This window comes from Oikopleura dioica, chromosome 2 (genome assembly GCF_907165135.1).
Source record: "Oikopleura dioica chromosome 2, OKI2018_I68_1.0, whole genome shotgun sequence".
Taxonomy (NCBI): domain Eukaryota; kingdom Metazoa; phylum Chordata; class Appendicularia; order Copelata; family Oikopleuridae; genus Oikopleura; species Oikopleura dioica.
In genome coordinates, this window is record NC_137292.1 from 3,233,418 (window position 1) to 3,256,327 (window position 22,910).

General features: G+C 39.8%; 9 protein-coding genes across 11 annotated transcripts; 4 read left to right on the forward strand and 5 right to left on the reverse strand.

Moving 5' to 3' along the window:
* Nucleotides 1–1,591: 1,591 nt before the first annotated feature.
* LOC145696487 (uncharacterized) lies at nucleotides 1,592–3,952 on the reverse strand. Its single transcript, XM_081773532.1, has 5 exons — nucleotides 3,714–3,952; nucleotides 2,912–3,591; nucleotides 2,128–2,497; nucleotides 1,954–2,087; nucleotides 1,592–1,863 (listed from the first exon to the last, which is right to left on the reverse strand). Exons 1-5 carry the CDS (start codon nucleotides 3,826–3,828, stop codon nucleotides 1,636–1,638), a joined length of 1,527 nt encoding a protein of 508 aa, XP_081629658.1. The 5' UTR covers nucleotides 3,829–3,952; the 3' UTR covers nucleotides 1,592–1,635.
* A 723-nt stretch (nucleotides 3,953–4,675) lies between these two features.
* Nucleotides 4,676–6,208, forward strand: LOC145697671 (tartrate-resistant acid phosphatase type 5-like). Its single transcript, XM_081774885.1, has 5 exons — nucleotides 4,676–4,736; nucleotides 4,782–5,337; nucleotides 5,494–5,804; nucleotides 5,847–5,897; nucleotides 5,946–6,208. The coding sequence occupies exons 1-5, from the start codon at nucleotides 4,676–4,678 to the stop codon at nucleotides 6,206–6,208; spliced, it is 1,242 nt and encodes a 413-aa protein (XP_081631011.1).
* Nucleotides 6,209–6,616: 408 nt separating this feature from the next.
* On the reverse strand, nucleotides 6,617–8,547 carry LOC145698707 (forkhead box protein O-like). 2 transcript variants are annotated; one of them, XM_081775919.1, is made up of 4 exons: nucleotides 8,255–8,547; nucleotides 7,994–8,114; nucleotides 7,781–7,949; nucleotides 6,617–7,740 (listed from the first exon to the last, which is right to left on the reverse strand). In XM_081775919.1, the coding sequence occupies exons 1-4, from the start codon at nucleotides 8,283–8,285 to the stop codon at nucleotides 7,453–7,455; spliced, it is 609 nt and encodes a 202-aa protein (XP_081632045.1). In that variant the 5' UTR covers nucleotides 8,286–8,547; the 3' UTR covers nucleotides 6,617–7,452. The 2 variants fall into 2 exon arrangements, with proteins under 2 accessions (XP_081632045.1, XP_081632044.1); XM_081775918.1 differs by having other exon boundaries at nucleotides 6,622–7,740; nucleotides 7,994–8,121; nucleotides 8,262–8,546.
* Nucleotides 8,548–10,582: 2,035 nt separating this feature from the next.
* LOC145697495 (uncharacterized) lies at nucleotides 10,583–11,670 on the reverse strand. The gene is made up of 5 exons (XM_081774707.1): nucleotides 11,570–11,670; nucleotides 11,218–11,400; nucleotides 10,934–11,171; nucleotides 10,803–10,894; nucleotides 10,583–10,760 (listed from the first exon to the last, which is right to left on the reverse strand). The coding sequence occupies exons 1-5, from the start codon at nucleotides 11,570–11,572 to the stop codon at nucleotides 10,623–10,625; spliced, it is 654 nt and encodes a 217-aa protein (XP_081630833.1). The 5' UTR covers nucleotides 11,573–11,670; the 3' UTR covers nucleotides 10,583–10,622.
* An 895-nt stretch (nucleotides 11,671–12,565) lies between these two features.
* On the forward strand, nucleotides 12,566–14,241 carry LOC145697267 (uncharacterized). 2 transcript variants are annotated; one of them, XM_081774445.1, is made up of 6 exons: nucleotides 12,566–12,815; nucleotides 12,859–13,155; nucleotides 13,219–13,333; nucleotides 13,375–13,592; nucleotides 13,791–13,899; nucleotides 13,947–14,241. In XM_081774445.1, exons 1-6 carry the CDS (start codon nucleotides 12,574–12,576, stop codon nucleotides 14,229–14,231), a joined length of 1,266 nt encoding a protein of 421 aa, XP_081630571.1. In that variant the 5' UTR covers nucleotides 12,566–12,573; the 3' UTR covers nucleotides 14,232–14,241. The 2 variants fall into 2 exon arrangements, with proteins under 2 accessions (XP_081630571.1, XP_081630572.1); XM_081774446.1 differs by having other exon boundaries at nucleotides 12,859–13,152; nucleotides 13,216–13,333.
* A 388-nt stretch (nucleotides 14,242–14,629) lies between these two features.
* Nucleotides 14,630–15,475, reverse strand: LOC145697672 (uncharacterized). Its single transcript, XM_081774886.1, has 3 exons — nucleotides 15,131–15,475; nucleotides 14,838–15,089; nucleotides 14,630–14,799 (listed from the first exon to the last, which is right to left on the reverse strand). Exons 1-3 carry the CDS (start codon nucleotides 15,471–15,473, stop codon nucleotides 14,630–14,632), a joined length of 765 nt encoding a protein of 254 aa, XP_081631012.1. The 5' UTR covers nucleotides 15,474–15,475.
* Nucleotides 15,476–15,565: 90 nt separating this feature from the next.
* LOC145697673 (uncharacterized) lies at nucleotides 15,566–17,497 on the reverse strand. Its single transcript, XM_081774887.1, has 4 exons — nucleotides 17,430–17,497; nucleotides 16,887–17,392; nucleotides 16,468–16,844; nucleotides 15,566–16,426 (listed from the first exon to the last, which is right to left on the reverse strand). Exons 1-4 carry the CDS (start codon nucleotides 17,495–17,497, stop codon nucleotides 15,566–15,568), a joined length of 1,812 nt encoding a protein of 603 aa, XP_081631013.1.
* Nucleotides 17,498–17,606: 109 nt separating this feature from the next.
* On the forward strand, nucleotides 17,607–18,804 carry LOC145697674 (C-type mannose receptor 2-like). The gene is made up of 5 exons (XM_081774889.1): nucleotides 17,607–17,662; nucleotides 17,717–18,259; nucleotides 18,301–18,430; nucleotides 18,468–18,564; nucleotides 18,608–18,804. Exons 1-5 carry the CDS (start codon nucleotides 17,607–17,609, stop codon nucleotides 18,802–18,804), a joined length of 1,023 nt encoding a protein of 340 aa, XP_081631015.1.
* A 203-nt stretch (nucleotides 18,805–19,007) lies between these two features.
* LOC145697675 (uncharacterized) lies at nucleotides 19,008–19,766 on the forward strand. Its single transcript, XM_081774890.1, has 2 exons — nucleotides 19,008–19,275; nucleotides 19,315–19,766. The coding sequence occupies exons 1-2, from the start codon at nucleotides 19,176–19,178 to the stop codon at nucleotides 19,764–19,766; spliced, it is 552 nt and encodes a 183-aa protein (XP_081631016.1). The 5' UTR covers nucleotides 19,008–19,175.
* Nucleotides 19,767–22,910: the final 3,144 nt, after the last annotated feature.

The window sequence follows — 22,910 nt, forward strand, 5'->3', positions numbered from 1 at the left end:
CTTAATTGTATCGAAATTTTAGTAAAATAGCCATTTATAAGTAAGTTTTGGCCCTAGAATCCGAATTTCTAGGGCCTCCGATCTCATTTTTCGAAAGCAAAGTTAACTGAGTGCATTCTATCATATTGCAAAATTTCAATCGATTTGATGCGCAGCGCGACCATTTTTTAAATAAATTTATAGAAATATGCATTTATTATTTAATTTTTGCCCCAGAATCAAAACTTGGAGGGCCTCCAACCCAATTTCTCTCAAGCGAGCTAAAATGGGTGTTTTCTATCTGTCTACAAAATTTCAATCGATTTGATGCGCAGCGCGACCATTTTTTACAAAAATAATAATTATAACCACTATAAAGTAAGTTATCGAAGAAAATTAGTCGCGCTGCGTCTCAAATCGATTGAAATTTTGTAGACAGATAGAAAACACCCATTTTAGCTCGCTTGAGAGAAATTGGGTTGGAGGCCCTCCAAGTTTTGATTCTGGGGCAAAATTAAATAATAAATGCATATTTCTTTAAATTTATTTAAAAAATGGTCGCGCTGCGCATCAAATCGATTGAAATTTTGCAATATGATAGAATGCACTCAGTTAACTTTGCTTTCGAAAAATGAGATCGGAGGCCCTAGAAATTCGGATTCTAGGGCCAAAACTTACTTATAAATGGCTATTTTACTAAAATTTCGATACAATTAAGTCAAAAAGGTCGCGCTGCGTCTCAAATTGTATGAAATTTTGCATGCGGGTACCTAACAGTAACCAAACTTCAGTCAAGAGGAATTAGCTTGGAGGCTCGAAAATCAGATTCTAGAGCTGATAAAAGCTTATCTAATAATTTATAGTAAAATGGTCGCGCTGCACTTCAAAACGCGTGAAATTTTGTGTACATGATAAGTGACTCTATTAGAACCAGCTCGAGAAAAATCAGACTGGAGGCCCGAAGATTTCGACCATCTTTAAAATAAATGGTTATTTTTAAGCATTCAAAAATAATAATTTTCTTGAAAAATTAGTCGTGCTGCGTTTTGAAGAAGCCTAGATAATTTATTTGATTGAAAAGAAGCGAAGTAGTCGAATCTGTGTTTATTGAAAGAGGAGATCTGAAAGATTAATATATATAAATATATTTCGATAGGCATTTATTTCGAAATATCTTCCCTTTGACTTGTTCGACTTTTTTAGCTCATTAGTATGCCGATTATTGACCGTCAAGCGATTTTTCACGTTTCTCGTTGTTTTTGACGAATTTCACGTTTTTAAATGCCTATTTTAAACATGAAGACATCAAAACTTTCTTATTTTCTTTGGTTTGCCGACTGCCCTAGACTTGTCTCTTGATGATCCAACAAAGAAATCAAAAGAAAAAATCCGGCAACCCTCCTAAAAGTAGCTTTTCCTGAAGGGCATTTTTGCTCTTTCAGATGATAGTTAGAAAAGATTTAGAAGACCTCCTGTCTAAACAAATAATTTTTTTCTAGGTTTTCAAATATGGAGAATTCGATGGTAGCAATAAAAAATTGAAGTTCCAAAAAAAAAGTTTTTTTTAAATTTGGATTTTTTCCGTCCTAAGGTAACAAATTCCTCTCGAGAATCATGATGTTTTATTCATCTTTAATTTACAGTCACATGAGAGTTTCAGTCAAGAAGAGTTTTGTAACAAAATTTTGCATATTTTTCTTCAAAGCCGCTCGATTTGATGATCATTCCGAAATCATTTCCTCCCGGTTGAAGAATTGCGTTCCAATCATGAGAAGTGAGGGAGCCGTCAGCGTAAACAGAAGTCCACGGCGAAACATCAGAGTCGTCGGGAATAGGCAAGACGATTCTCCATTCGTAAGCGCTAGTTTCCAACTCGAAGCTGATCTTTTCCCGGGTCGTTTCAATTTTTTTAAAAAATGAAACTGAAAATTGTCATCTTTTAATACTTTATTCATGCAATTTAACGACCCTGTCCTTATATTGTCCGGCCATTATTTCTCCTTCGGACCAAACATTTGTAGGATTAAAGGAAACGAGGTCACATGACTCTTCCGAAAGATTGAGTGGCGTTTTGGTTGTCGTGGCAAATGTTAAGGGCTCTCCAACAACTTAAAAAATATAAACCAGATGGCATCGAACTGAACTTACTTGTCTGTGTCGTCATTTTGAAGGTCGTGTAGTCAGATCGATCTGATTCTTCTGCCGCTTCCGTGCATAGCGAAAGATTTTCAATCGGATTTACCGCTGAGCAGCTTTCTTCTGATTGAACTTGAATCGTGAAATCCATCAAATCGTCGACATTGAAATACGCAGCTTGGAGCTCGTGGCTTGAAGCCTCTGCTGCGTCAGTTCTTGCTCGCCAAAGACCATGAATCGAAACTGGGGAAGACCAGTCGATGTTTACTTTCCAAGAATTGACGGGGATGTCGGGAAGTTGGACGGAAAACTCGTAGAAGCAGTTTGAGTCGGTGGAGTTCCAAGTGTTTGTGATGAAAGTAGCATTTGCCACATCAAGAAGCTGAAAATTTTTGATTATTCAGAAACGATTTTAACGATTTTACTGGCCCAGCAGGTGGTAGCGGACTCCAGAGACAGTTTCAGGCAAACACAATCAATAAATCTTTGACCGTAAAATTTAAAAGGGTTTAAAAGCGCCAATGTTCCAGCGAATATCATAAGAAATCAAAATGACTGACAAAAAGATACAAAGCTTTTGTTAAGCTTTTCATAGAAATATCACAGAATTTCTCTCTTTCAAAAAATAATTGGTTTTCCAGCGGATGAACTCAAGAAAAATTAAAATGAATAACGTAAATCCTTATTTGTACTGCAACCATGTTCGTGTTCAATAAAATATGCTTAGTTTTATATTTTGGAAATCCTTTTCCATAGGAAAATTTTCTCAAGTTAGAACTGTAGTAATGATCTTTACCTCGCAGTTGCAATCTCCAGCACCTTCAGGATGACAGGCTCTTCGTTCAATGCAGAAGTTGTAATCATCTCCAAACAGGCCATCCTCACACTGGCAAGAGTGACTTCCTTCCTCATTCGTGCAAATTGAGTTCATCGGGCAGGCATCTCCCCTTTCGCATTCATCGACATCAACGCACTCGGTATCGTCTTCATTTGCTTCGTAACCAGCTTCGCAAATCAAGCAGGGCTCTTCTCTCGTTTCGTACTCGACTTCGACTTCGCAAAATGGCCCTTCACAGGTTCGGGTTCGGTTGTAAGAGTCATCGTAGCACTCGCCCCAGTCAGACCAATCCGACCAGACTTGAAGGTCTTCTTGGACGGTGTGGAATTCAACGCCACTGAAATCGACGCATTTTCCCACTTTGTTCTTCTTGATGTAAACTTTAGCTTCATCGGCTAGTCTTCCCAACTTTTTGGTTTTCCCAACACCTTTGCAGTAAAACTCAATCGTGTTGTCATCCTGCTTCTTGATGTATTTCGCGGAGTATTTCGATCCGCAGCGGACAGGCTTTTTGAGGTCGGGATGGTCGAGGCTGACTTCGTAGTCTTTGTAGTCTTTGGCTTCTCCGTCGACAGGAATGGTGATGACAGTGTTGTGGACGAAGACTTCCGTGACGAATTTCGCGACGAGAGCAGTACCTAAAGGATGAGAAATTAAATGATGATTTTGACCCAAAAAAAATCTTGAGAAAAAAAAAAATTTTATGAAAAACTTCTGAAAGCAGAATTTTAAATAAAATATTCTCAGTTCTTTCCCTTACCTTGAGTAATTGGGCAATTTTTGCCACCCAAAATCTCTACTTCAAAAGGAACGTTGATTCCTGGAGCATCTTCGCCAGCAAACACGGTCGAAAAAACGAAAGCGGACAACTTCATAATTATCTTATGAAGAAAGTCGGAGTTATGAAACGAGCATCATGCGCGGTTGGTTTTATGTGAACGGGAGACGTGATCATGCGCCGCTTCGGGCAAAACACGTACAAAGTGCTCGACGTTTAACGTTACCGCATTTTCTGGGGAATTGAGTAACGACTTTATTTTTCAGGAAAAAGAATCAACACGTCCACTGTAAAGGGAATTGACCCCAAGAAGGAGTTTCTTTTTCCTGAGGAAAATCGCCGAAGATTTTCATTTTTGCGGACGATCAAGATTAAAAATATAGATTTGCGAACAGATGGTTTGTTTTTTGGAATGAACCTAGGCCAGATGCAGCGTTCTTTTGAAGCAGATTTTTATCAGATTCCTTTGGAAATAAATACGCAGAAGATCACATTTCGAGCTCAGTCGAGAAAAAACCTTTATTTTTGAAATGATTTTTGAATAGTGGAATGATAAAATTTGCAAAAATATAGTTAATTGATAAAATGATTCAAGAACGCAAGAAGAGAGTGAAATCTTGTAAAAGCATTTATAAAATGAGACATTTACATATGCTTTCCCGTGAAGGGGGGTTTTGAATAAAGTTAATTAAATAAACAATTATTCAATTTCTGCGTCATCTTATTATTCTGAATAAAGGCTGTTGAAATTAATTTTCGAATTTATGTTGATTTATTACGAAACAGTCGAAACATTCGGTTAGACTCTAACCGTTAGAGAAAGTGTTTTCTCAAATTTGAAGCGAGAATTTACTCGCGAGAAGATTCCGGCGTCACGATAATCAACAATCTGTCGTTTCTCATGCTGATGAGTTCTGATCAAGTTTACCCTTGTATTTTTGAAAATGAGAGTTTTGAGTAACGTGATAGCATGTCTTGCTTCTGCTGAGGTAATTTCTCCAACAGGTAGTCTGACAAGTCTGTATCTGAATTGATCTTTTCCTTTCAAAGGAAGTTATACTGACTCAAGAGGACTACAACGAGACACTTTCCAGATCAACAAAACCCTCTCTACTGATGACTACCATTTCGTCGTTCTTGGCGATTGGGGAGGCCGACCAGCTCCGCTTTACACATCCCCGCTTCAAGTTTCTGGGGCCGTTGCGTTGATGAAATACGCAAAACTCTACAAACCAGAATACGTCGTCTCCATCGGCGATCATTTCTATTTCAACGGAATCGAATCCGTCCAAGACAGACGCTGGGAAAGAACGTTCGAAAATGTCTATGACTCGGCAGAAATGATGGTTCCTTGGTACCCAGCAATGGGGAATCACGATTGGGACAAACTCCCGGAAGATACCGAAGGAGATCGACTTGGAAATGGCTGGGCGCAAATTGAGTACTCGGCTCATGGAACCGGCCGATGGACTCATCCGGATTTGTTTTTCACGACGGAATATACAACTGGCGATGGAACAATTGTTAAGACAATCGTGATTGATACTCCGACGCTGACGGGGGTCTACAGCGGAGAACCTCCACTTCCGGATAGAGATGACCCAAGGTATACTTTCTTTGAAAATCTAGAAAGTCTTTTTTCGCAAATTTCGGTAACCATAAGATGTCACTTTTATCAAGAAAATTGACATAAATTTTTTTCAAAATTTTGATTGAATTGACCTAAAAAACTTTCAATGTATATCTCTGAAAATATCTTCAGGTGTTCAAACTTCTACAATCTCGATTGCCCACTAAAACGCCTCAACCCACTCTTCCCGGAAATCTCTGCCTGGGCGTTTGAATGGATCGAAGAAGAACTCGTAAAATCTGAGCACGCGGATTACCTCTTCGTTGCCGGCCATTACCAAATTGTTGATACTGGCGGAATTTACGACTACGAGCTATTCCGCCGCCTCGACCCTCTTTTCGAGAAATACCGCGTCAATGCATTCTTCCAGGGACACAAGCATACCCATGAACACGCAATCAGATCGCCAAAGCTTTTTCCAGAAAGCGGCGAGGAAAATGAAGGTAGAGAAAGCTTTTCTTTCTGAATGAAAATTATTTTTCAAGGTACTGTTCATTACATAACTACTGGCGCTGGAGCACTGTTAGGACTGTGTTGTACTTCTAGTGGTTAAATTCAAAGTTTATCTCAAAAACACCAGAAAGACGTAGAAGCAGTCATCTTTGAAATCCTCCAAGCCGGTCCAAGCCCCCGATCTGGCTGTCACGAGCGCTGGGAAAATTCCGGAAACGACAACGGCCAGGCAATTTGCAAGTACTACTGGTCTACGAGACACATGAACAGCGGCTTCACCTCCGTTCACGTGACGAAGGAGAGGGCAAAAGTGAGCTTTGTAACTGCAGAAGTAGAGAACCCCGCGGACGATTTTATTGTTGGACATGAATATGAACTCTTCCCAAGAAAATAAATTTATCCGATGACAATCGGTCTTCGAATTGCTGGTCTTCCGAAAACTGGCGGCCGCGGTCGTTTTGAAGGGAGAAGTTGCTTGACGACGGCCTTCGCGACGAGCTTTTTCGGCAGAGAAAGAGGTCCTAAACGAGGCGGAGTCGGCGGTCTGGGAAATCGACAGCCAAACTCAAGAAATTCCCCGCAATCCTCGAAGCTGCCCTTTCAGAGTTTCAGGTCCATCTTCGCGCAGTTTTCATCCCCAGTATCTAAAATTGATCTATTGCCCCTCTCTCTCTAGAATTTTCACGTACCCATCCAAATCGTAGCCGGAGAAATTTTATCCTCGGAAAGTTTTTGCCACAAGAAATCTAAATCTTCTTTTGAAGCAAGTTTGCCCCCCTTTCTCGCACATGCGAATTCCGCTCCTTTCCGTGTCCGTTTTTTATTGAAAAGGGTAACGTACGCATTTGAAATTGAAACAAGCAAGAAAAGAGTTCTCATTATATTTTCACTTTTTTTGACCTGATTTCGACTGAAATGAAGCATTTTCTTTTTTAAAGTGGTCTTGGGAATTGTGTTTATAACATTGTGGTCGTTTCATAACAAATATTTCTGGGCTAATGGATTCCTTTTACAGGAACACTGGAAACTGCAAGACGCTCATACTTTTCAAATTATCCAATCATCAATATGAAAGAAAATTAAGTCAAAATGATCATAAGTTTTTTTTCTGTATTATGGTATTTTTCTCGCGACGCAAAAATGGGAAAGCTATATTTAGGCTCTGTAGTAATCAACAAGACTGTGCAAAAAGTGAAATTTCTCCAAGATCTCTTCATCATCCTCATCATTCTTAATTGCTTCCATCGAGTTTTTAAGCGACTGGCACATTTCTACTGGAAATTGCTTATTTGGTTGGCGTGGTTTTCCGAAGACTGGAGCTGAATCTGCATCTCCGGTGGCGGAAAAGCTCATCCGACGCTTTTTCGAAAATGTAGATTCTTGAAGTTCAGGGGCAAAGCTTGGCATTGACCGTCTTCTTGATTTGGTTGTTGAGGGGTCTCTTGAAGAGACGAGCTGTTTTAGCTTTGATGCTACTTCTGGGAGGATGTGAGAGGAGCGCCGGGAGGAATCAGAAAAGTTGTTGAACCCAAGGCTGCCAGAAACGGACCCGCGGCGGGAGGTTTGAGCTGAGCCGAACGCGCTTTTCGGGTTAAAACTTGCCTCATCAAAATTATAAAATATTGGCAATCTTCAACCCTAACTATCGTTGTCTCCGAAATCCCCGTCATTGGTAGAGAAGCACCTCGCGATATTGAGCGACCAGAGCGAACTTTTTCCTTCTTCTGGATTTTGCTCCTTCTTGAATCGCGATCGATGAAGACTCAGATTGTGACGAATTGAGTTTTGCCACTTTTTCGCGTTTCCATCGTGGAATTCGGCGACATTTTCGAATAGCCAGTCGTAGATTTCTTTCAGCGTTAGTTTTCCGTTTTCAGAGTGGGTAAGGGCGGTTTCGATGAGCTCGTAGTAGGTCATTGGGATGCCCTAAAGAAAATAGCTTCTAAATCGAATGAGTAAGGCCTACCCGAAAGCTGCCAGGGCGAGATGAGCAAAATTTCATATCCGAATTGATCGATTCTTGGTTTTGGGAGGAAGTCTTTTCCACCTCAAGATCGACTTCGTTTTCCACCTCCATTTCGGTCTGAAGCATTGTCTCATTTTCAGGCTCTTTTGTTATTTCCTGTCTATCAAGTCTACAAACGAATTGTTAGCTAGTGTAAAAAGGTTTGAAATTTACTCAAGAAAGTCGTAAGTTGGCGTATCAAAAAGCTCGGCGAGGAAGGGATCATCAGCTGATTTTTGATCATTGAAGTTTGTGAAATCATGATCTGCGTCGGGCCTTAGCTCAGGCATCAGATCTTCAAGCTATTCTTGGGTAATCGAGAAAATATTATCGTTGTTATCTAGTTACTCTTTTGTATTTAATTCACTTAGTAATTGGCTGAATACTTCAAGAACGCAAAAATATTTTGCTTTTTATGGTTTTCCAAAATTTTACCCGTTTCCTGTAAATTGATCAAGCCGCTCATTTCAAGAGTTTGCTATTTTGTTTCTTCTCCTAATTGAAAAAAGCTTTCTTTAGGGATTGGACTTTCTCTTTCCAGAGGAACAAAATATTGAGCCAAAAAGGATGAAGTTTCGTCGTTGTGAATCATTTTCCCGTTTTCAAACGTGTTTTATCCCCGAGAGGATAGACTGTCTCTTGCAAATGTCTGTCTCGGAGACGAAAATTTCAGAAAATCCGCAAATTTTGACTATTCAAAAAACGACTTTTGAGGGACGTGTAACCTCAATTAAGTTTCAGCAGAAAAAAACTATGGCAGATATAAAGAAAATCAATGTTTTCTGCATGGAATGCATCCTTTTTTAGCATATGCCCCGGGGGCAGCGAACCTTATGATGTCTTCATCGGCTCTTTGATGAGCTTCTCGGAACATTTAGGAGGCGATCAATACTTTTAAATAACGTGTTTCCTTGGGAAAGACGGTGAAACAACTTATTTACTACTAGGAAAAATATAAAAGTCGCCGAAAAATTAAAATGATTATCAATATTGAAATTCAAAAAAAACAAATATTTTTATTAAGCATCGATAGAAGTAACAACAGCCCTACATGGACAAGTCAGACATTTCAGCGAATTTTTACAGAAGCAATAAATTGTACCAATGATAGACAATATACTGAAAGATACAAAAGTTATAGTAACGATCAGAATGATTTTGAAAGAGTCTTCTACAGCTTCTACGATTTCTTCCGAGTCGCCAAACTCGCCAAGAAAATCGGAAACAGTCTCATTTATCTTGCCCATTGACAGCGTTAAATTTTCAACCGGAAAAGAACCAAGTTCACGAATAGCTCCATGAAGAGCTTCTTTATCCATTTTTTCTCAAAAAGATGTTTCTTGAAGAAAAAAAAGATTAATTCCCGACTGCAGGTATCTTATCTCGAAACCCTGGTCAACTGAATAAATAATTCTGAAACATCAGTTCTCATTCATCAATTCTTATTCACTCGCAGAAAAGGGCACTCGATTTTAATATATGCGGACGGCGATATAATACCGTAGTATCTGTGCAAACGCAAGTGAACTGCACATTGTTGCCTAGAAAATCTAATTTGTTATTAGCATCTTGTGGACAACATCACATGACATAACAAATAAGGTGACTCGATTCGAAAAATCAAATTATAACAAGCAATAAATATTTTTTGCTAGTGCGCTCATTTATGATCAATGATATAATTTTTATTAAAAAATGCTGATTTTTCGAATTTCATTATCATTTTTGAACGCGATATCATGCGATCCTCCACCAGTCTGATGCTTATTCATCCGAGGATAAGGAACAGCTCGAATGAGAAATCAATTTGATAACTATTAGTTGTTCTCAAAGAATATAGGTATTTATCGACGGTACTGAATATGTAACGAATGTAACGAATGTAACGAAAACTCAAAAACATGTCTTTTTCTCGTTACATTGTCAGTAAAATTCTAGAGATTTTTTGTTTATCTTATTTCATCCCCTTGAGTTTCCTACAAATTTACCCGCGGAGCGGGCGTTTTTAATCATTCAGAGCAGGTTTGGAAAACGAATCTACCATATTTATGCTATTCTGCATTCTTTTTGTCTTTTTTTGCTCTTTTCGATATGTTCAATTGTTGAATAAAGTAAAACTCCCCAAGATCGCTCTTTAGAAAAAGTTTCTAAAATCAGCTAACAAAAAAACAACATGTCTCCGTTTTCGTTACATTGTCAGCAAACTCGTTACATTCGTTACATTCGTTACATTCGTTACATATTCAGTATCGACCGTATTTATTCAGTAAAGAGATAAGGCAGTAACATGGATTTGGCATATTGAAAGCTGCTTTAGTCAAAATGTGTTTTGGACACTCGACAGCTAAATACTCTTTTTAGATTTTTGATGTATTCTTGGATTTCAAGTTTCTTCTTTTTAAAGGTCTTCACCGTTTTTGTTGCAGAAAAATGTCGCTTTTTCATGTGTAAAAATGCGTTGTTTCGTAATCTGTTGAAAGCAATCGAGTCCGCTGAGGCTCCAAAAATAAAGAAAAGCTTGATCAACAGCATTTTTGTTATTGATTGATTATACTTATTTTTAGACTTTGTCTCCGCTGACGGCATTTTATGAAACTGGCGCTCTCATTTCGGAGCATGTTGAGGAGAAAATCGGAACAGTCGGACGCAATGTGAGCGGAAAATAAAGACTCACGACGGACCGAAAGCTGATTCCGGTAGATGCTCGGACGTAAAGAGAATCCTTCTGAGGAAAATTTGACAAATTTGAAACAGGGCTCATTCTTACAAAGGAAATTTATTCGGCAATAAAGGACTTGACAATTTAACTAAACTGCTGACTGTCAAAAGAAGTGTCGCGCTCTTGATAAGCTCCCATCGCCACAAACGAGCCAAAAAAGAACAAGAACATGTTGAAGCAAAGAGAAGCGGAGGCAGTTGGATGCGGATTCTCCCTCACGATCTAGAATTTCTTTCAAAATTTGTTTTGAGGGCAAAAACTCACGTATTTTGACATTCCGCAGCAATCGATGATGATAAGAGCAAGCAGACAGAGGAACATCGCCAGAACTGCTTTGTTGTAAGGAGGAGTAATTGCTGAATACAGTGAGAACGAGTTTCTTGATGAGATTGAACCTGGTCTGACTTGAAAGTTCCACATAAGGGCGAAAAATGCAGAAATGCATAGATGCAGCATGAAAGAAGCCCAAGCCCACGAAACAGCGTAATTATTCGTTGGAATCATTTTGAAAGCGACTGGTAATTCTTCAATTCGGTCAGCTCTGTTTTCTGGAGTTAATGTGCAGTCGCAAATTCTCATTCGATAATGGATAGTCTCACTTGAATTTGCGTCTTTGCATGAGTCTTCAATAACCTACAAAGAAAGAAAATTTTTTTGAAGGAAGGGGGATGAAACTTACAGTGACTACAAAGCCGGCTAGTTCTGGTGCTGGCTTTTGAGTTGTAGTGGATTGAGTGGTGGTCGTTGTTGACTGAGTTGTAGTTTGTGATGTGGTTGTTGTTGTGGTTGTAGTGATGGTTGTAGTTGTTGTTGTTGTTGAAGTTGATGATGTCGAAGTTGTTGGTGATTCGTTTTCTTCAGCCTTATTTTTTCTTGATAAAATGACCTTATTTAATCAATACTTGTGAAAAGCGTGCAAGCTGTGTTCATTCATGCAACAATTTGGATAAAAATTGTTCTCATAATTTAAATCAAGTTTCCTTTACGACAGCGAAATTCGCGGTGAGCGCAAGAATCGTCGTCAAGCGTACCATGGTTGTCAGGCAATGTGGATACACCTCAGGAAAACCAATTTCACAAGGCAGGGGAATTTCTTGAGAAGAATATAAATTAAAAAGCAATAGGTGGCGTATTTTCATTCTCTCATAGTCCGCGCTGGTCGAAAATTAAGCGATGTCTCCTTCATGGTCAAATATTTGCGATGAGTCGTAACATTTGATCCTGCTCTCAAGAGGTCTTTCTATTCAAACATAATGAATATTTTTATTTCTTGATAATATTTATGCCAACTTACATAAGTAGTTTCGAATTGGGATATTTATCAAATCTCAAGTTATAAATGATTAAAAACAGTAAAATAGTCAGCACAGGTTTTTCACAAAGAAGCTGGCATCTGATTTTGAATAAATTATCGAAGGAAAGAGTCACTGGATCAAGTATAAAACCAAGTTTGTGAAAAATTCTCCCATTTTTAAAATAAGGCTGATGCGCATTTTCTACCTTTTTTGCTCGATTTTTGTTAGCGTCAATGCAGTTATACCAAAATTACTACAGGCAAGACTGGATTGGCCTTATACAGACAGGTTTTTTGACCAGAAATGACGCACGATTTTATAAATCATATTTACAGTGAAATCAAAAATCATCTTTCAAACTGGAAGAAAATAACGAGTAAGGACCCAGCTGAGCCAGAAATAAAGGGTAAGTCTTGGTTCATCAATGATGAATCATCATGCTTTTTTAAACATAATTTAAGTTTTCCCGGATGATGCTCTGAGCCGTATCCCTCGATACACAGCAGTAAGAGAAGAAGAGACTTCATTAACCTAATCTTTTTAAAGTGGAATTCACTAGTAAGCCAAAGAAGAGACCGAAAAAATGTCAATAGAATGCTGCGAATGCTTCGAGGTTACTGAAATTCTAGAAAACAATAAATAAATATCTTTCAATCTTTGACTTTTTGAATCATCTGTTTCTTTCCCACGCCTATTTTTGCAATAAAAAAGTCAGAGGAACTGAAGTGTAAAGAGAAACCATGAAGTTTTTCAGCAGTTTGCTTGCATTTTCGCAGGCATATCTTGTCGACGACATTCCAGAGCCGAATGAAGAGCTGAATGTTTACGCCCTTCCAATGGGCCACGGAGATGGCACGATCATCCAATGTCCTGGTGGACCGGACGGATCGGGCGGAGAACTGAGCATTTTTGACCTTGGAACGATTGTGAAGTACTACGAGTGGTGGGATGTTGTCAAATTTCTCGGCGATTATCCGATCAGGTCTTGAAAAAAACCAAAAGAGGGGGTATAATTTTTTCCTCAGATACATGTTTCTGACTCACGCCGACGAGACCCACGTGAGCTTTTTCCCAAAAGTCTTCCCGACTGACCAAGCTGAGACAGAATCCTACCCGAATCTCTCTCAACTGCAGCAGATCTACCATACTTGTCCCTTTGACAATTACTCTTTCGGTTCTTGCAATTCTTGCCCTCAAGATACATCAGTCATGGACTGGCTTGAAGACAACAAGGAAAAGACATTCATGATCAACGAAGGCGAAGCCTGTGGAACTGCAGCTTGTCTTGCTAACGGAGGTGATTTGAAGAAGTGCACTTGCTCAGGAACTGATCTGATATCTTTTGAGCATTAATTTTGCTCTGAATAATTTTTAATCAACACGAAAGATGATAGAGGAATCTCCCTCTGTCCTGGCCATCTCGATATAAAATTGGATTTTGTGGCAGCAAATTTAAATAATTGCGAACGGGATAGATTTGGGCAACTTAATTCCGATAAGGTAAGAACCACGATGATGATTTTTTCTGAGAAAAATAAAAGGACAGTCTTGTTGCAAAACTCTCCTGGAATGATTTCTCAATGATGCTGATGGGAGACAACAAAAGCCCCGATCAAGAGCGAGTTGTTGACTTCTATGATTCGATCGATCCCGGCTACCTTAGTTCTACTGTTCTCAAACTCTCACATCATGGAAGCCTCTACGGAACGACCTTGGATTTGGTCGACGCTGTTCAGCCAGAGGTTGCATTTTTCAGCGCAGGGAAGAGGTTTTGATAATAATTTCAATTGAATTAAATTTATAATTTATTAAATTTTTTTATTTGATTACGATCGTCACTTCTTAGAGTCTATCAGTAGTAAGGTGTTTCATTCAATTGTAGAGTTGAATATAAGATTATCAGGTTTTTGAAAATTACCATAATCTGGTTTCTTTATCAGATATTAAATCTCTAGAAAGCTCACTTGAATCAAGATTGGAGCTCTGGAGAATGCGCGACATTTCAAAAGGTCAAGGACTCACTCCGTAAATACGATTCCTCTTCTTCTGACAAGCAGTATATCCAGGTGACTCTACATTTATTCAGAATGAAGAGAAAACTGAACTTCCCTAGGATGAAATAATCTGCTACGATGCTTGGGCACCTGATTTGCCTGACGACCAGCCGATCCGAACCAGAGAAAACACCGATGGCCTTGCTTATTACAGCACTACCTACGGCTCGCGTTTCGTGAACCAGGATACCCACAATCCTGCCGGGCTCTACACCTGGCCATGCATTATCAATAGACTTGATTTGAGCACTGATGGAACTTCCGAGGGCACTCACATGACACCAAGAGGTCAAGGTGAAATGCCTTTCCCGCCTTGTTCGAAGCCTGATTTTTGGAATCCGTGAATAAAATGCTTTCGACCAAAGAACTAAATCTCGGTTTAATCATTTATTTTTATCTAAGAAGACAAAATATTTTGATATCTTGCAAGCCAGTAAGGAAGCAAATACCAGGGTTCGGTAATTTGAGCTCAAGCTAAAACTCATTTTGGCTGGACGCTCAAATTTCCTCAAATTGAGAACTCAGAGTGACTTGAGAAATCATTTTGAGAAGATTTGACAGTTTTGAGAGTTTTGAGTTTTTGGGAGATTTGAGAGTTTTGAGTTTTCAAAACTCAAATTAAGCGAGCGCTTCCTTGATTGGCTCATGGATCGCCAGAATTGATTTTCACGCGAGCTCTCAACTCTGAGTTCTCAAAACTCAAATTAAAAAACGTGAGTCTCAAGCTTTGTTTCCTTGAGTTTTAGCGTGAGCTCAAATTACCGAACCCTGGCAAATACACAGTTCCCGGGAATTCAAAGTTCTGACCGTTACTGGGTCCATACATAAATGGGTCCTTGTTCCATTGCAGATATGCTTGCTCGTCTTTTGGGATGGGAATTGTCACGTGGGTTCCAAAGTTTCCTCGTCGATCTGAAAAAATGAAATCGCAGCGTTGAGATGAAAATTACCTTCTTGTGGATCAAGATACATGTCTTTTCTGTTACTTCCCGGAGTCGCGTCGTAATCCCAGGTGACTTGAGAAATCGGAATCCTGGTCAAGTCCTTGATCAGAATATCTCTTGTGAATTTCTTATCAGTGTCCGATAGATCGTCTCCTAGAAACGAAAGAGCGACGCCAGCAAAAACGGAATTTTCGGAGAAGCTGACGTGCTTCCAGGTCTTGTAGATAGAATTTTTAAAGACAGTAATTGTCTCTTTATCTAAAAAAATCTTAAGAGACAGGAAACTTTAAAGAACAAACCAAGGCTAGAAAGATGCTCGTTCTTCAAAACAGTGAAGTAGAACAAGTAATAAGCGAGAAACTGCTGCTCATCGTCACTGTAATTATCCTCGCTTGCTGCCTGTAATTTTACGTTTCCAAGGTTTCGCTTGTAGTCCATTTTGTTGTAGAGGTAGTCAAAATGCGACATGTAGTTATTCTTTGCTGTCATTCCATATTTTTTCGTGAGAACTTCTGCTCCAGCGAGGTAGGTTAAGATTTGTAAGGAGTTGAGGCCTCGCTCAGAATATCGGTCCATGTCGAAGTTGACTGAGTACGGGTCCCAATGACCCCAGCGAGTCGGGATCCCATCGTAATCCGGCATTGTGTAACTTTTTGGTGATTTTCAGAAAACAGGCTGATCATCAGTTGATTTTTTGTAAATTCACCCTAATCATGAGCTTATCGTCAATTTAATTATTGGCCATATTCAAATGTATTGAAAAATTTTATATTTGATAAAAATTTAATTTGTTTATGGTTTATATTTTTATTAAATCCTTTCCCATTCTCCACTATTCTGTCCAAAACGTCCAAGAACAACTGAATCGCTTCAATTTTCTCATCGTTGTCAGCAACAAGTTCAGCAAAGATCGGATACATGAACATATGACCAATAATGCTATCCTGGCTAATTGTTGATTTCCACCAAAGCTGGTCACATTGATCACACGGAATCTCATTTGCTTCCCATTTCTGCCAAATTGAGCTTTCTTGTGTCGTCGAGACTGCCCGAGCAATGAGCCCGGAATGACCAGTCACGTGCTGCAATAATCTTGTTCCATTGAACATCTTGTATGCATTCGTTTTCGCTCGCTCATCTCCAGTAACAGAAAATCTAAAGCATTCAGCAGCAAGAAGCATTGACGTCCAAAGACTATCATTGTCATTTGCACTTTGAGAAAAGTTTTTCTCCGGATTTCCGAACTCTGGGAAGCTGATCTGCGAAACGAGCCCGTTCATTGGATGGTCGACTCCGAGATTTCGCTGACCGTGGCGGCCAGAATTGTAAACTTCAAGCACCTGATCAGATTTGTCCGCAAATGATTGCGAAGTATTCCTCGTAATCCAGCTCAGACCGTCCTGAGTTCTGACAAATGCGCCGGGATTATTCCCGTTCAAGACATTTAACTGCTCTACTTCATTTCCAACTAACCAGCGATAACCTTCAAGCACTCTCCAAGGGGATTGACTTCCATCTTCGAGATAAAAAACACCCGATTTGGTACCAACGAACGCAACGATTCCAGCATCTTCGAGAGTTCTAGCCTCCAAGCTCTAGAAATGTATTTAATTTATTCGGTCTTAGATCCTCGTACCTTTTCTGTTTGTTTCTGTCCCCAATCAACAACTCCCAATGCAGTTGCATTTCCGAAAGGAACTCCTTGTTTTGTACTTCCCATTCTCCACCAAGTCCCGTCTTCATATCGAATATTCACTGATGCGACATCGACAGACATGATCTTGGCAAGAGAGTCGGTATAATTTCCGCCCGCGATTTGAAAATCAAAGTCCGTGATGACTCCGTCTGTTACTTGCAAAGTCCAATCCCAGTTCCAGTTGAATTGGTACTCGACATTTTCTCCAGAAAGAAGTTCTCCGAGCCAGAAGTATGTGGTGTTGAAGCCTTGATCCGTTGACATATGAAAGTAGACTTTTCCGGTGTCTTCGTCATCCTGGCTCTTCAGAACGGCCGCTACAAAGGATAAAGATCTTTAGATTGTTAGCATGAGCTCACTTGTTATTGGCATAAAGAATTCATTAATAATGTAAGGCTCAGTCATCCTCAAGTTGTAATAGAAAAGTCTTCGGGAACTCGCCAAAAAGACGATTTGTGGAGAAATTTGCGCGATTGAAATGATGTCAGGGTCTTCGAAAACATATGAAGTCGAAAAAAGCGGCTGGAAAAGGGTGTCGTCAATAAGCCATTGATCGATCTGAAACTGTGCGTTTCCAGGGCAAACTCGAGTGACCACGCGCTGCGGAGTTCCACTGGTGTCGATGGCTGAGCCGGCGTCTATGAGACATCCAGGGGAGTTGTTAACATCCCCGGTTTGAAGACGAAGCTTGGTGAAGTTCGCCGGAGAGTCGGAAAGCCAAAGCCAGAATGTCTCAGCGGAAGAAGAAGTATCGCGAAAAATGACGGCATCGTCGTCGATTTTCACCATTTGAGAGGTCTTGGAGAAAGGAGTGACAGGGATGTTGAGTTGTCGCGAGTTCCCATCGGGAAATCGGATTTTATCGCTAAACACGATGAGATTTTTTCACAGCCTATTTGTACCTGTAAAGCTGAGTAAATGTCTCCTGGGAGAAAACAAAGGGCAGAAATGCCCAAAAGTAGCCTAACATCTCTCAAGAATGGAAAATCAACAAAAAATTTCTGAAGGTGCACCGGGGCAGATGTCGGCTTCTCATCGAATATCTTAACAACAAGTAAATAGCCTTTATTGAAAGAAAAATGAGAGTTATTCACTGCTTTCTTACGATTTGCTTTGGTTTTCCCGACGATTGCATGTAAGTTGATTAGGTTTTCTTCTTTTCAAATAGGTGATTTAATAATTTTGATAGAGACGCTGATTTATACGAAGAATGCGAGGCAAAATGTCGACTGGAGTACTCGAGCTGTCGGCGTCTTTGCGAGACTGAATATTGCCTCGATATTTGCAACGATATCTTCGAAATTTGTTTAAAATCTTGCCCTTGTGGTGAGTTTTGCCCAGATGGTTGCGCTGGTTGCGAAAACAAAATATGTCCGGTTCCGACAACTACTCAAGAAAAAACAACGACAACTGCAGAACCTCGGATCTGGTTCGAAAATTATGAGGAGGAATTGACCATGGAAGGAGCTCAGATGTTTTGCGAGGATCAAGGCGGAAACCTCGCTTTCTTCAAGTCGCAAGAGGAGTACGATCAGTATCTTAGTGAGCTCCCAACATTCCGCCAAGAGCACTTTGGCTATCGACAAGTTATTTGGAACTCCGAAAATGATTATTTTTACCGGAATACTGACGGAACCAACTCAACATTCGACTTATTCTCAACTGGTCGCTCGCCAGGAAGAGAATTGTGTTTGTTTCACGATTCTCCTGGCATCTGGTCATCTGGCCACTGGTATGCAAGAATTTAAAAAATAGTCTAGCAGGCTATTGTAGCTACACGAACAGGCCCTTTTCATGCAGATTCGAAGAAGGCTCTGCAGCGGCTCCTTTATCTTCGAAGCCGAAAGCTGTCAATTTCGTGCCACAAAAGGAAAAAGCAAGCATGGAACTCGCTGAGTTTAGGGTAAATTAAGCTTCAGCGACAGTTTTTTAGCGTTTAGTGTAATCAACAAGGAGGTCACTTGGCATATTTTGACACAGAAGAAGAATGGAAGGAATTCAAGAGATTATCAGCTGGGTTGATTTCTGAATTCATCGGTTAGTTTTGATTCGAAAAAGATTTACAGAACAGTTTTTGAAGGAGTTCGTGAGGGGAAAAACAACATGCTGTATTCAACTGTTTCCGGAAATCGAGAATCTTTCCTCAAATGGTTCCCTGGTGAGCCGAATACTCAAACTATGCCGTGCGTTATCATCAATTACGGGCTTCCGGGGCAACTTGCAGATGTTCATTGCTACTCAGAGTACCATTATACCTGCAGATTTGAAATAAACTAAAGAAAACTTCTTACAACAATCGAATTCAATTCAAAATAAAGCAAAGATTTCCAAGTATCAGAGCGTGAAATTTTCCAACATGAAAAAATCCTTAGAACACGACCACAGACCCGCTCTTTTCTTGGCGACGAAACAAGGCGAGTTCATTTCATTAATCATTTCTGAAAAACTCGTAAATCAAAGTGAAAAAAATGATTGATTTATTGACATTTTTCTTATTGTTTTTGAACGCTAGAGCAAAAATATGCGGACAAGGAGTTGGGCAAAATGGAACGCTTCAAGCAATAAATACTCTTTCTCCCGGGGAGTTTTGTGTTTTCAAGGTATTTCCAGAGACTCAGAGGAAAATCAGCTTTCTGAACATACAATTGATGGATGATAGTGGGATGAGTGTACCATGTGATGTCGGAAAGGCGTTTCTTCTGACGAAGAAGGAAAAAATTGGGCCGTTTTGTCCAAAGTCTGACTCAGGTATCAATTTTCTATTTGACTATGCTGATTGTCTTCTAGACAAAAATCGCCATCGACGAGAAATAACCGATGATCTGATCGCTATTGGTGGCGATGAAATCGACGTCGTTTATTCCATCGGCGACGCTGGCAAAGATCTCAAGCTAAAATTTCTCTTCGAATGGGAAATCGTCGACAAAAACTGCTCCGCACATGATTTTATAAAATCAGCAAGAGAAGTTTCTTTCGGCTTCGAGAGAAATGAGCGATCGCGAATCGGTCAAATTCTGGATCATCTCTCCGGGGCAGAAAGATCAAGAAAGTGCTCAGAAATTCGCAATGAGGTAAGTTGCTCAGATCTTAACAAAATACAGGAAAAACCGGACTTGGAAGACTTTCTCGACGCCCTGGATAAGTCTGCTTCGCAGATCCTTGAGAAATGCACAGATGCATTCCGAGAATTGATTTCAAAAGGGATCCAGGCAATCAAACCCATCAAGACAAAGATATGAAAGTTTTCAAATTTATTCAAAAATGGCAAAATCGTGGTCTCTCTTTACCCCCTCGTACAAGATCAACTCCATCAATTTGCAGGCTATCGTATTGTCTCCAATAGGTTCGATTCTTAGGATATCTTGCCAGAATGAACACTCATCTGGATCAAAACGTAAGTTGTCGGATCTTCCAAGGACTAGAAATTTGTCAAAAATTATACCTTACTCGGCCTAACCTGATAAATGAAGAATCGAAAATGACTTCATGGCACTTTTCTTTATCTCTCAATAATATTATAAGGGCTGCGTATAATTTTCATTTATACAGGTGTGCCTACAACGTATCGACTGAATATCAATATGCTTCTCAATAATTCATTGGCTTAGTGCTCTCGATTCAAGATAATGTACCTTCCTGTTAATAAGAAAACATTGTTTTACCCGATTTTGACCTAGTATCGATGCAAGTTTATTCTCAAATGCAGAAAAAACATCTTTATTCAAAAATGACAAAATCGTAGTCTTTGTTAATTTTGTCGTGTAGGATCATTTCTATCAGTTTACAGGCTCTTCTGTTATTGCCGATATTGTTCACCTTGAGAACACTTTGCCAGTATGAGCATTCATCATGAACAAAAAGCAAATTGTCGGAATTTCCAATGACTTAAAAATGGACAACCTTAGAAGAAGGTATTATACCATGTTTCTACCTGAAATGATGAGAAAAATAAATGTGTTCATTTTAATTTCTCTTTTTTTTCCGAAGCTTTCTTTCCTGATAAAGCTTACTTTATTTGAGTAAATGAGACCAGATTTCGATTAGCCTAAAAATGTTTGCGAATGAGATCATGATAATATATTTACAAGATGCCTCTGAGGAACACGACAAAGGGGGAACGTTTAACTTGTAAATAACAGATGATTACATATGAGTTTTTTTCGTTTCCTTTATTCTATATCTTTTCAAAGGAGCCTTCCGTCCAGGATTTCACAACTTATGACTATGAAGACACATTTTACCAATTTGTGAACGACAAAGCTCAGGATACAGACTACATCGACATCGTAACAGAGTCACCATTCCTTACGACTGAAAGACCAAAACACATTTGCTCCATGTCAATTTTCGGAAAATGCAACGACGAAGAAATGCTCTTCTGCAACTCGCAAATCTTCGAAAACTCCCTGGACAAGAACTGCCCATCGAAGCCCGTAGCAGTTGGCCAATTCATGGCCATTACCAAGAAGCTACTCGAACAGACGGATTCATGTTCGAAAAAGTTTGTTGGGTGCGACGATTTGCGTCTTGACCCGAATTTGAAAAAGGGGACCGCAGCTTTTAAGAAAATGAAGCAGATTGTCAAGTCGTTGGAGAAGAGATGCGGGGTCGAGATTGATGGAATGAGCGAGCTTTGGGACAGCATGAAGTGCAAGGGCGAAAGCGGCTCGATCGAGGACGGCCTATCTTCGCTTTCCCGATCTCTTAAAACTCCCGAAAAACTCTGCGGTTTGAAACAGTATGCTTCCCGCAACATCGAGCCCTTCAAAAATCGTCTTTTCTCCTCATCGAACCCCGACCGCGCTCTTGACGGATTTCGAATTCTCGCTGAATTTATTTCTCAAGCTCCCAAAAAATGCGATTTTCATCGAGCACCTTGTGATTTGACGTACTTTCCGAAGAATGAAAACGTCTGTCAACTTGGGGATAGAGCGATTGAGCTTTTTAAAATGGTTGAAAAAGAATGCGGAGAAAAAGTAGAAGCAGATTACGGAAATGTCTTGAAGAATTTCAAAGAAGACTTCAAGATCGGGTTTTTGATTCTTTATTGATTCTAAAAGAGTGTGAAAGCAAAAACCCTGAAAAGCCAAAGTCCGGAAAATGCCCAAAAACACTAATGTCTTCTTCCGAGCGCTCAAAAATTTCTCAATTCAAGCAAAACTCAATTTCTGACGAAGATATTCGCCAACTCGTCGTTGGAGAAATCGCTTTTCCTGGCAAAAAATGCTCACTGAATGAGCTTACCGCAGAAATTCCAAAAATTCAGAAGCATCTTCTCGACAAGAAAAATTCGCTGAAGAAGAGTGTCAAGAAAATTGTCGACAGAGCGGATGAGATTTTAGACTACATGGCCTTTGCTAATTTTCAGAAGAAATGTTCAGAGGAGGTATTCTATAATCTGCTTCCTTTTCTCATTTTGCATCAATAGATCCGGGTCCCGTGTGAGTTTTTATCGTCCCCACGAAAACACGAAGAAGTCGCGCGAAGAATCGCAATGCTAAGCCATTACTACAGCCAACATTGTGACAACTACGATTTCGTTGCTCAATATCTTTCCAATGCTTTCACAAAATAAGGAGCGTTTCTACTGTTCTCATCTCTGACGTATTCTGAAAATGGAATAGAAATAAAAAGTTTTATGATTTTAAGGCCTAGGAAATGCTTCCTACAGTTTTTTCATGGAAAACTATAAAATCGAGGTCACGGAAAATTGCGTTTCTATAGTTGCGTCAATAAAATTTCCGCAAAATATATATTGCTCAACTAATGCTGCCTCATTTTAAAGCAAGCTGGTTTCTCAAGTCTCTCATAAGTCTAAAACAGCAACAGAAATGTCGAACCCTTATTTGTCTGAGAAAGAAAAAGCCGATCTCGAGCTGCTCAAGCAAGAATTGACGAAAACCACATCCCCTCCAGCATATTCTGATTCTACCAACCAACCCTCAACTTCTCCCCCAGCTGCTCCTGTTGTTCCAGTTGCACAAGTCATTTCTGAGCCAGTTATTGCACAAGTACCAGTAGTGACTCCGGGGGTCGTAGTCACTCAACCGACTGGTATGTGGAAACGGCCATACAATTCATTGAGCTGGTGTGACTCTGAAGTCTGTCTTGCTTTTTGGGCGCAGCCTTGCTATTATGGAAGAGTTCATGCGAAATTCGAAGGCGAACAGGCCTGTTTTAGTGCTTGTTGTGCAAGTAAGTACCTAGATGACTTTTCTTCGACACAAAAAATAGAGTAAGAATTGTGCTAATCAAACCTCTAGGAAGCTGTTTGCCTTGGTGCTGCTGGCTTCAAATACAAATGAACCTTCATGACAACATAGCTGCGCGAAGGGGAATTCAGCAAGAGACTGGTTGCTGCGCTCATCTTTACTGCTCTGCTT

Bases quoted from the DNA above. Each gene is read 5' to 3' on its own strand.
- LOC145697671 (XM_081774885.1), top strand. From the start codon at position 4,676: ATGAGAGTTTTGAGTAACGTGATAGCATGTCTTGCTTCTGCTGAGGTA. The intron at 4,737-4,781 runs GTAGTCTGACAA...TTCCTTTCAAAG, and splicing joins TGAGGTAATTTCTCCAACAG to GAAGTTATACTGACTCAAGA. The intron at 5,805-5,846 runs GTAGAGAAAGCT...TTATTTTTCAAG, and splicing joins AAGCGGCGAGGAAAATGAAG to GTACTGTTCATTACATAACT.
- LOC145697674 (XM_081774889.1), top strand. From the start codon at position 17,607: ATGAGAGTTATTCACTGCTTTCTTACGATTTGCTTTGGTTTTCCCGAC. The intron at 17,663-17,716 runs GTAAGTTGATTA...TAATTTTGATAG, and splicing joins GGTTTTCCCGACGATTGCAT to AGACGCTGATTTATACGAAG. The intron at 18,565-18,607 runs GTTAGTTTTGAT...CAGTTTTTGAAG, and splicing joins GTTGATTTCTGAATTCATCG to GAGTTCGTGAGGGGAAAAAC.
- LOC145698707 (XM_081775919.1), bottom strand. From the start codon at position 8,285: ATGAGCGGCTTGATCAATTTACAGGAAACGG. The intron at 8,115-8,254 runs GTAAAATTTTGG...AATAGCTTGAAG, and splicing joins GATCAATTTACAGGAAACGG to ATCTGATGCCTGAGCTAAGG. The intron at 7,741-7,780 runs GTAGGCCTTACT...TATTTTCTTTAG, and splicing joins CTCGCCCTGGCAGCTTTCGG to GGCATCCCAATGACCTACTA.
- LOC145697675 (XM_081774890.1), top strand. From the start codon at position 19,176: ATGGATGATAGTGGGATGAGTGTACCATGTGATGTCGGAAAGGCGTTT. The intron at 19,276-19,314 runs GTATCAATTTTC...ATTGTCTTCTAG, and splicing joins TTGTCCAAAGTCTGACTCAG to ACAAAAATCGCCATCGACGA.
- LOC145697267 (XM_081774445.1), top strand. From the start codon at position 12,574: ATGAAGTTTTTCAGCAGTTTGCTTGCATTTTCGCAGGCATATCTTGTC. The intron at 13,156-13,218 runs AGGAACTGATCT...AATCAACACGAA, and splicing joins TTGAAGAAGTGCACTTGCTC to AGATGATAGAGGAATCTCCC. The intron at 13,593-13,790 runs AGGGAAGAGGTT...AAATCTCTAGAA, and splicing joins GAGGTTGCATTTTTCAGCGC to AGCTCACTTGAATCAAGATT.
- LOC145696487 (XM_081773532.1), bottom strand. From the start codon at position 3,828: ATGAAGTTGTCCGCTTTCGTTTTTTCGACCGTGTTTGCTGGCGAAGAT. The intron at 2,498-2,911 runs GTAAAGATCATT...AAAAATTTTCAG, and splicing joins CTGGAGATTGCAACTGCGAG to CTTCTTGATGTGGCAAATGC. The intron at 1,864-1,953 runs GACAGGGTCGTT...ACCCGGGAAAAG, and splicing joins TAATGGCCGGACAATATAAG to ATCAGCTTCGAGTTGGAAAC.
- LOC145697495 (XM_081774707.1), bottom strand. The intron at 11,172-11,217 runs GTAAGTTTCATC...CTTTCTTTGTAG, and splicing joins TAGCCGGCTTTGTAGTCACT to GTTATTGAAGACTCATGCAA. The intron at 10,761-10,802 runs GTGAGTTTTTGC...AAGAAATTCTAG, and splicing joins GCTGCGGAATGTCAAAATAC to ATCGTGAGGGAGAATCCGCA.
- LOC145697672 (XM_081774886.1), bottom strand. From the start codon at position 15,473: ATGCCGGATTACGATGGGATCCCGACTCGCTGGGGTCATTGGGACCCG. The intron at 15,090-15,130 runs GTTTGTTCTTTA...AGATTTTTTTAG, and splicing joins CGAGCATCTTTCTAGCCTTG to ATAAAGAGACAATTACTGTC. The intron at 14,800-14,837 runs GTAATTTTCATC...TCATTTTTTCAG, and splicing joins GTATCTTGATCCACAAGAAG to ATCGACGAGGAAACTTTGGA.
- LOC145697673 (XM_081774887.1), bottom strand. From the start codon at position 17,497: ATGTTAGGCTACTTTTGGGCATTTCTGCCCTTTGTTTTCTCCCAGGAG. The intron at 17,393-17,429 runs GTACAAATAGGC...CATCGTGTTTAG, and splicing joins ACATTTACTCAGCTTTACAG to CGATAAAATCCGATTTCCCG. The intron at 16,427-16,467 runs GTACGAGGATCT...ATACATTTCTAG, and splicing joins GACAGAAACAAACAGAAAAG to AGCTTGGAGGCTAGAACTCT.